This window comes from Struthio camelus, chromosome 1, assembly GCF_040807025.1.
Source record: "Struthio camelus isolate bStrCam1 chromosome 1, bStrCam1.hap1, whole genome shotgun sequence".
NCBI classification, from domain to species: Eukaryota; Metazoa; Chordata; class Aves; order Struthioniformes; family Struthionidae; genus Struthio; species Struthio camelus.
Genome location: NC_090942.1, coordinates 1,545,716 through 1,555,625, shown reverse-complemented (window position 1 = coordinate 1,555,625; position 9,910 = coordinate 1,545,716). Strand labels below are relative to the sequence as shown.

At 64.0% G+C, this 9,910-nt stretch overlaps 1 protein-coding gene across 1 annotated transcript in view; it reads left to right on the top strand.

The window, feature by feature from the left end:
- Positions 1-7,390: 7,390 nt before the first annotated feature.
- The window catches only part of TNPO3 (transportin 3), a 50,808-nt gene continuing 48,288 nt past the window's right edge, over positions 7,391-9,910 (top strand). Inside the window, exon 1 of the mRNA XM_068943719.1 lies at positions 7,391-7,714. Within this exon, the coding sequence (XP_068799820.1) occupies positions 7,589-7,714 (126 nt within the window). The 5' untranslated portion in view covers positions 7,391-7,588. The remainder of the gene's footprint in view (positions 7,715-9,910) is intronic.

Below are 9,910 nucleotides of genomic sequence, written 5' to 3'. Positions count from 1 at the left end.
CTGGTGGCCCCAGCCCTGCTTCCTCCCTGGCGACAAGGAGGAGGAGGAGCAGGGTGCCCCGCTGGGTGAGTTGCATGGGGTCATCAGCGAGTGCTGCACCGCTCGGGTCAGCCTCAGTGGCACAGGTCCACCCACCAGAGCCACACGTCCACCCATCAGATCTGTACGTCCACTATCAGATCTACGTATCCAATCCTATCTACGTGGCCACCCACAGATCCACACGTCCACCCATCAGCTCTGTGTCCACTGTCAGATCTACATGTCCACCCAGCACATCCACGTGTCCACCCATGAGATCCGTGTCCACTATCAGATCTACATATCCAATCCTATCTATGTGTCCATCCACAGATCTACACGTCCACCCAGCACATTCACCCATCAGCTCCACACATCCACCCATCAGATCTGTATCCAGTGTCGGATCCACATATCCAATCATATCTACGTGGCCACCCATCACATCCACATGTCCCCCCAACAGATCTGTGTGTCCACCTGTCACATCTACATACCCACCCATCAAATATATGCATACACCTATCAGTTCTACAAATCCACCCATCAGATCTGTGCGTCCACTGTCAGATCTATGTATCTGGGTGACAGAGCACTGGAACAAGTTGCCCAGAGAGGTGGTGGAGTCTCCTTCCCTGGAGATATTCAAAAGCCGTCTGGATGTGATCCTGGGAAATACGCTCTAGGTGACCCTGCTTGAGCAGGGAGGTTGGACTAGATGATCTCCAGAGGTCCCTTCCAACCTCAACCATTCTGTGATGCTGTGATCCAATCATATCTACGTGTCCACCCACAGATCCACATGTCCACCCATCAGATCTACATGTCCGCCCATCAGACCCACACGTCCACCCAGGAGGTCTGTGATCACTGTCAGATCTACGTATCCGATCCTATCTACACGTCCACCCATCAGACCCACACGTCCACCCGTCACATCTATACCTCCCGCCATCCGATCTCCAGCACGGTGTGGGACTCCGGGTACTGCTCTCACTTCCCTGCCCGCTACAACGTCCCGCGTGACGGCAGACCTGCCCTCCCCGCCGGTGGACCACGCTGGCTGGGCCAGGACAAAGCGCTGCCCTTGCCCACCTCTCTTCCCACCGGCGCGTGAGGAGGCAAGCAAGGAAAGCCGGCGGGCGCTCGCCTCCCTGACGCCACGGCCATGGGTACGGCGTTTCGGCACGGTGTTTTCCAGAAGACCACAGCAAACGACGTTGCTACCTCCAAACCAGGCAACCTGAAAGGAGAACGTAACCCTGCGCTCGCTGCTTCCCCATCTAGCACGCAGCTAACCCAGGGAGTGGCGTTTGTGATCTTCCAATTAATTAATAGAGACAAATATTAATGACTTTTATAGCATATCATTAAGCAACGTATATTTTTTATCATCAAATCTCGTAATGCCAAGCAACACCCGCTACTAATTATGCAGCAACGTGGTGCAATTAACAGGGCATATCCTGAACACGCAGGTGATGCGCCTGGGCAGCGGCCCCCAGCAGCGCCGGCGGGTCCCACCGCCTCCCCATCTCCCAGCCCCGGCACCGACCAAAAGCCGGGGGCCGAGGAGCGGCAGGGCTGATCCCAGCCCGGCCGAGAGGTGAGGCCGGGTCCCACTGTCCCCCCGGGCCCCGGGAACGCTCCTTGTCCTCATTTCCCTTCACTGCTGGCTCTGGGCACCGGGAACCCTCTGCCCTCCAGCATGGGGTCTGGTTCCCCATCGCTTCCCTCTCGCGTTAGGGCTGGGTCAGGAGCTGGCCCCTGCCCCATGCCCTACGGGGCACCCAGCTCCCCGGGGCTGCTGCTGGTGGGACACCACCACCCACGGGACACCACTGCCCGTGGGACACTGCTGCTCCCTGGGGTGCTTCTCCCCATGGGACACCGCTGCCCGTGGGACACTGCTGCTCAGGGGGTGCTTCTCCCCATGGGACACCACTGCCCGTGGGACGCTGCTGCTCAGGGGGTGCTTCTCCCCATGGGACACCGCTGCCCGTGGGACACTGCTGCTCAGGGGGTGCTTCTCCCCATGGGACACCACTGCCCGTGGGACGCTGCTGCTCAGGGGGTGCTTCTCCCCATGGGACACCACTGCCCGTGGGACACTGCTGCTCCCTGGGGTGCTTCTCCCCATGGGACACCGCTGCCCGTGGGACACTGCTGCTCCCTGGGGTGCTTCTCCCCATGGGACACCACTGCCCGTGGGACGCTGCTGCTCCCTGGGGTGCTTCTCCCCATGGGACACCACTGCCCGTGGGACACTGCTGCTCCCTGGGGTGCTTCTCCCCATGGGACACCGCTGCCCGTGGGACACTGCTGCTCAGGGGGTGCTTCTCCCCATGGGACACCGCTGCCCGTGGGACACTGCTGCTCAGGGGGTGCTTCTCCCCATGGGACACCACTGCCCGTGGGACGCTGCTGCTCCCTGGGGTGCTTCTCCCCATGGGACACCACTGCCCGTGGGACGCTGCTGCTCCCTGGGGTGCTTCTCCCCATGGGACACCACTGCCCGTGGGACGCTGCTGCTCCCTGGGGTGCTTCTCCCCATGGGACACCTCTGCCCGTGGGACGCTGCTGCTCAGGGGGTGCTTCTCCCCATGGGACGCCACTGCCCATAGGACGCTGCTGCTCAGGGGGTGCTTCTCCCCATGGGACACCACTGCCCGTGGGACACTGCTGCTCCCTGGGGTGCTTCTCCCCATGGGACACCACTGCCCGTGGGACGCTGCTGCTCCCTGGGGTGCTTCTCCCCATGGGACACCTCTGCCCGTGGGACGCTGCTGCTCAGGGGGTGCTTCTCCCCATGGGACGCCACTGCCCATAGGACGCTGCTGCTCAGGGGGTGCTTCTCCCCATGGGACACCACTGCCCGTGGGACACTGCTGCTCCCTGGGGTGCTTCTCCCCATGGGACACCACTGCCCGTGGGACACTGCTGCTCGGGGGGTGCTTCTCCCCATGGGACGCCACTGCCCATAGGACGCTGCTGCTCAGGGGGTGCTTCTCCCCATGGGATGCTGCTGCCCGTGGGACATTGCTGAGCTGCTGCCACCTGCAGGAGGTGACATCACTGTGCCGTCCCCATCACAGGCACCATGAGTGGTGCCTGGCTGAGGTGGGCTGGGGCTGAGCGAGAGGAGAGCAGCCCCGCGTCCCGGCTCCTCGCTGTGGCACCTTGGCTCCCGCAGGACACCCAATGTTGCCAGCAGCACGCCCTTCCCTTGCTGAGGGCACCTGGGGACACGTGGTGGGGCTGCAGATGGGGACACGGATGGGGGTGGACATGGGGATGGAGATAGGTACAGGGATGGGGATGCAGACTTGGATGGAGCATGGAGGGAAGGACAGGGACGCATCCTGCCCCTCTGTGGGGCTGGGCCGCCATGGGCTGGTCCCTGCCGTGGGTCTCCAGCACCGAGGGAACAGCAGCGCTAGCTAAGGCCCAAATGACCCCGGCGACGTCATCAGAAAGGCCAGAAAAGGCCCCAGCGCCCTCAGGAACGCTATCAGCAACAGCAGGAAGGGTCAAAGCTCCCTGGGGAGCCAGGCTGGGAATGCCAGCCCTAAACCCCTGCCATCTCCCTCATCCCTGCCCCGGACCCCTGCCCTGGACCCTGCCCCAGACCCCCCCCAGTCCCCTCATCCCTGCCCCAGACACCCCAGTTCCCCCCCCAACACCCCCATCCCTGACCTGGACCCCCCCAAATGCCACGAGCCCTGCCCTGGCCACACGGGTGCCATGAGTGCAGCGGGGCAAGAGGTGCGGGTTGAACGTCCCTCTCCTGCAGCCCCTTGGCGTCCGCACCTGGGAGGACACTGAGCCGGGTCGGGGGCACCGGTGGGGACGGGAGCGGACCAGGCTGGTGGGGGGTCCCTTATATACCTGTAGCAATGGGTGGTGCTGCACGGGGTCCCCTATGCACCTATAGCAGTGGAGGGATTGATGTGAGGGGTCCCCTATATGGGGCCATGCCACGCTGGGATCCCTCAAGCTGCCCCTTCCCCGAGGCCGGGCCGAGCCTGGCGTCCCCCATGCCCTGAGCCCTGGGCCAAAGCCCCAGGCAGGAGTCATTTGGGGAAGCGGAGGATGTGGTGGGCCATGTTGGAGGTCCTAACCGCGTGCCTGGCCGTGCGCCTGGCGGCCGGAAAGTCCCCCCATGACCGCTTCTCTGCCCTGGCTCAAGCCAGGCGCCGGGGCCCTGGGCGCCTGCGGCAGCATCGCCGGGCTGCTCCGGCCTGGACCCCGGGGCCGCGGGAGGTCCAGGTCCTGACGAGACGCAACAGGTCAGTCTGGGAGAGGTAGTGGTGGTTGTTCAACTTATTCATCCATGACCTGGAGGAAGGGACAGAGTGCCCCCTCAGCAAGGTTGCCGATGATACTAAACTGGGAGGAGTGGCTGACACACCAGAAGGCTGTGCTGCCATTCAGGGGGACGTGGACAGGCTGGAGAGTTGGGTGGAGAGGAACCTCATGCAGTTCCACAAAGGCAAGTGCAGGCTCCTGCCCCTGGGGAGGAAGAACCCCAGGCACCAGGACAGGCTGGGGGTTGACCTGCTGGAGAGCAGCTCTGCCGAGAGGGACCTGGGAGTGCTGGTGGACAACAAATTGACCACGAGCCAGCAGTGTGCCCTTGTGGCCAAGAAGGCCAATGGTCTCCTGGGGTGGGTGCATTGAGTGTTGCCAGCAGGTGGAGGGAGGTGATCCTCCCCCTCTACTCAGCCCTGCTGAGGCCACATCTGCAGTACTGTGTCCAACTGTGGGCTCCCCGGTACAGGAGAGACATGGCACTACTGGAGAGAGTCCAGCAGAGGGCTACAAAGCTGAGTAGGGGACTGGAGCATCTCTCCTGTGAAGAAAGGCTGAAGAAACTGGGCCTGTACAGCCTGGAGAAGACTGAGAAGGGAACTCATCAATGCCTACAAGTATCTGAAGGGAGGGTGTCAAGAGAGGATGGGGCCACTCTCTTCTCTGTGGTGCCCAGTGACAGGACAAGAGGCAACGGGCACAAACTGAAACACAAGAAGTTCCATCTGAACAGGAGGAAAAACTTCTTTACTGTGAGGGTGACAGAGCACTGGAAAAGGTTGCCCAGAGAGGAGTCTCCTTCCCTGGAGATATTCAAAACCTACCTGAATGCGCTCCTGGGAAATATGCTCTAGAGGATCCTGCTTGAGCACGGGGGGTTGGACTAGATGATCTCCAGAGGTCCCTTCCAACCTCAACCCTTCTGTGATTTTGTGTGATGCTGTGAACCCTCTGCCCTCCAGCATGGGGTCTGGTCCCCCATCGCTTCCCTCTCGCGTTAGGGCTGGGTCAGGAGCCCCCCCTGCCCTGTGCCCTGTGCCAGCACCCAGCTCCCCGGGGCTGCTGCTGGTGGGACACCACCACCCACGGGACACCACGGCCCGTGGGACACTGCTGCTCCCTGGGGTGCTTCTCCCCATGGGACACCACGGCCCGTGGGACACTGCTGCTCCCTGGGGTGCTTCTCCCCATGGGACACCTCTGCCTGTGGGACGCTGCTGCCTGTAGGAATGGCAGGCCTGAACCCCTGCCATCTCCCCCATCCCCCCCCCCAGTCCCCTCGTCCCTACCCCAGACACCCCGACCCCACATCCATGCCCTAGATCCCCACCAACACCCCCATCCCTGACCCGGACACCCCCCCAATTCCCTCATCCCTGCCATGGCCACGCAGGTGCAATGGGTGCGGTGGGGCAAGAGGTGCCAGTTGAACGTCCCTCTCCTGCGGCCCCTTGGTGCCCACAACTGGGACGACACTGGCCAGGCTGGTGGGACCGAGGGTGACGGGAGCGGAGCGGGCCGGGCAGGGGTCACCGGGGGGGGGGGGGGACGGGAGGGGACCAGACCGGGGTGGGGGTACTGGGGGGGGATGGGAGGGGACCAGACCGGGGTGGGGGTACTGGGGGGGGATGGGAGGGGACCAGACCGGGGGCACCGGGGGGGCACAGGAGGGAAACAGTCTGGGCCGGGGGCACCGGGGGGGGGACAGGAGTGGGCCGGGACGGGGGGACGGGAGGGGACCAGACCGGGCCGGGCCAGGGGCACCAGGGGGGACGGGAGGGGACCGGGCCAGGGGCACCGGGGGGGACGGGAGGGGACCAGACCGGGCCGGGCCAGGGGCACCAGGGGGGACGGGAGGGGACCGGGCCAGGGGCACCGGGGGGGACGGGAGGGGACCAGACCGGGCCGGGCCAGGGGCACCAGGGGGGACGGGAGGGGACCGGGCGGGGGGCACCGGGGGGGGACGGGAGGGGACCGGACTGGGCCGGGCGGGGGGAACTGGGGGGGACGGGAGGGGACCGGGCCGGGGGCACCGGGGGGGACGGGAGGGGACCAGTCTGGGCCGGGGGCACCGGGGGGGACGGGAGGGGACCGGGCCGGGGGCACCGGGGGGGGACAGGAGCGGGCCGAGCTGGGGGGAACGGAGGGGACCGGGCCGGGGGCACCGGGGGGGGACGGGAGGGGACCAGACCGGGCCGGGCCGGAGGCACCGGGGGGGATGGGAGGGGACCGGGCCAGGGGCACCGGGGGGGACGGGAGGGGACCAGACTGGGCCGGGGGCACCGGGGGGGACGGGAGGGGACCAGACCGGGCCGGGCCGGAGGCACCGGGGGGGATGGGAGGGGACCGGGCCAGGGGCACCGGGGGGGACGGGAGGGGACCAGACTGGGCCGGGGGCACCGGGGGGGACGGGAGGGGACCAGACCGGGCCGGGCCGGAGGCACCGGGGGGGATGGGAGGGGACCGGGCCAGGGGCACCGGGGGGGACGGGAGGGGACCAGACCGGGCCGGGGGCACCAGGGGGGACGGGAGGGGACTGGGCCGGGGGCACCGGGGGGGACGGGAGGGGACCGGGCCGGGCCAGGGGCACCGGGGGGGACGGGAGGGGACCGGGCCGGGGGCACCAGGGGGGACGGGAGGGGACCAGACCGGGCCGGGCCGGAGGCACCGGGGGGGACGGGAGGGGACCGGGCCAGGGGCACCAGGGGGGACGGGAGGGGACCAGGCCGGGCCAGGGGCACCGGGGGGGGGCGGGAGGGGGACAGACCGGACGGGGCCGGGGGCACCGGGGGGGGGGAGCGGGAGGGGGCCGGACGGGACCGGGCCGGGGGCACCGGGGACCACGGTCCACACGGGGTTCAGGGCCGGGCTGGCGGCCGGGCCCAGACCGCGCGCACAATGGCGGCCGGGGCGGGTCCCGGAAGCGCCGCCGCCGGGGGGGGGTGGAGGGGGGCGGCCCGTCTCTTCCCGCCGCCGCCGTGCCGGCCGGGCCGCTTTGGGCGGCGCACGCGGCGGAAGCGCGGCGCGGCGGTTCCGGGCGGCGCGAGCGGGCGGTGGCAGCGGGCGGGAGGGAGGGAGGGAGCGGGGTTGGCCGGACCGGAAGCGGAACGCGCGGCTCGGCGCGTGTTTCCGGCGGGGGCCGCGCTCGGCGTGGCACCGCCCCGTCCCGGTAACGGACGGCGCAGGGCGAGGAGATGGCGGCGGGCGGCAGCGGCCGGCGGCCCTGAGCGGCGGCGGCGGCAGCATCGGCAGCGCCATGGAGGGCGGCGGGGGCAAGCCGAGCCTGCAGGTGGTGTACCAGGCCGTGCAGGCCCTCTACCACGACCCCGACCCCAGCGGCAAGGAGCGGGCGAGCTGCTGGCTGGGCGAGCTCCAGCGATCGGTGAGGCCTGCTCCGGTGGAGCACGTTTCGGGCGGGGGGCAGGACCGGTTTTGGGGGCGGGGGGGGGGAAGTGTGTGGAGAGCTCAGTAGGCCTCGCCCCAGGCCGCGGCCTGGCCTCGCTGCTCGCCTGCCCCGGCGGCTGTCGGCGTTGTGCCCCGGTCCCCTCCGCTCTTGCCCACCGCGTCGCCGGTCCCGCTCGCCGCGGCCTGTCGGCGTGAGAGCGGGAGTTTGGTCGACGTCCGGCGGCGCGGAGCTGGCTGGCGGGCAGCCCCTCCGCAGCTGCTCGGCGACCTGGCTTGTCTTCGTGGCTTCACCCGAAGCAGCGAGGTGGTGTTTTGTTATCGTTACCGCTCTCCAAGTCCGCTCTGGGGAGCGCAAAGGCCTGGCTTTTGTCGCGGTCTGCCCGCGCTGAGGCTCCTTGACCAGAACAGGAAAGACAGGCTGCCTTATTTGGCACAGCCTCTGTGGTAGCTGAGGAGCAGGAAATGGTTGAGGGAAACGTTGTGAAAGGTATTGGACGGGCCCACAACCCCTCCTCTCGCCGGGCGTGATGGACCCCACGGGCACCCCCGCTCTGCCCGCTGCTCCCGGCCTGCCCACGGCCGAGAGAGCTGAGGCTTCCCCTGGAAAACAGTCGAAGTCGTGCTCTAGCTTACGGTGAACCAGAGGAGTGGAAGCACTGCTGCTCGCTTCTGAAACCCTGAAGTGATTGATGTCAAGTTCTGTCCTGCTGGACTTTAGCCTCAAGACTAAATTTAGAAATTGATGTATGTTTTTTGGCCTAGCCGTACTTCAGGGCATTCTCTTGCTGAAAACATATTTGTTCGCTCTTGGTTGTAAGGCTGGGAGTGACTTCATTTTTTTTTTTTTCCCCTAAAGCCTATTGTTTCTCCTTGTTGTCTTTTGTATCGGTATGGCTCTCAGCTATGTAGAGCGGAGCATAGAGCGGGCGTCCTTTGTGTCGCTGATGTCTAGTTTTCCTCCTCTGCCGTCCACACGTCCCCTCTACCCCCGCCCCTCCCGCCAGAAATCTTTGGAGGCTGCTTGTGTTTTCCGAGGAGAAGCAGTGAATCCTGAATTCTGATCAGTTTTGTCTAGCATGCTGGGACCTCTTGAAGAGCAAGACTTCTGCCCCCTGCACTGGTCTGCTTGTCTCAAAGCCTGAATGCTGTGAAGGACAGCAGAAAATTCTCCTCTGCTTCCTCGAGTGTCTTCCCAAGCAAGTTTTACAGAGCTCTGTTCAGCTTCCTCACTTTGTAGGAGATAAGTAGTGACTGTGGAATTAATCTGCTAGATAAATGTTGCTGCTCTGAACTTCTCATTGGCTAGTACCTCTTTACAGCATTCATTACAACAAACTCATGTTTTCTTCCTTAATTTACTTGAGCTGAATAGAGTTGGATTCCTAATTATCGTAAGAGTCTATAGTAGTATTTACTTCTGCAACTATTCTGGTAAGTTTGGGAAAAATCCAGTTATAAAGATTAATCAAGTCTATGTATATTTGGATGGTATCTTTTCCTGAAAAAGCGGTCTTCACCATTTGGAAAGTACGTGGGGTGGGTGTGCAAGGAGAACAACTAAACTTACATGAATTTGCCAAGTGTTGAGTGCCAACACACAGCAGACACACAGCAGTTCTTCTGATCGGTTTGAGACGTGGAGCAGAGCCCCCCTGGACCCTGTCGCCTTGCTGGGCTGTACCCTCACACCAGCATTTAAGGTAACTTGATGAACGTTAGGGGTTTGGTTGTGGCCGCGTGAAGATCTTGTTTCAGTTTATTTCCAGAGCGGTGTCTCTCTTGCCCAGTCTGTGACTTTGTTGTGAGGTTACTCCTGTTTCAGAAACTAAATTTGTAATCGCGGCATGAGATTCTCCTTTTTTGTCACGTGAGGCCTCCTAAACCGCTGAATCCCTACCTGAGAAGGCCAAAGGCAAACTAAAGACTCCAGCTTTTATTCTATATTAGAGTTGAAAGAGAGTAAACTGTGCTGCAATTATTGCAGATCTATTTCTGGAACAGATAACGCTTTTGCTATGTGCCTAGATGAATTCCTGATCAGCCTTTGGGGCAGAGAGGGAAATCTAGAGCCAGCTGGTGATGCGACAGGACAAAGAAGTGGATAGCGTCCTGCTTTCAAGGTAACTTGCTGAACATCAAGACTGCAGTCTGAAGCGGTTACTTCTGCGTTAGG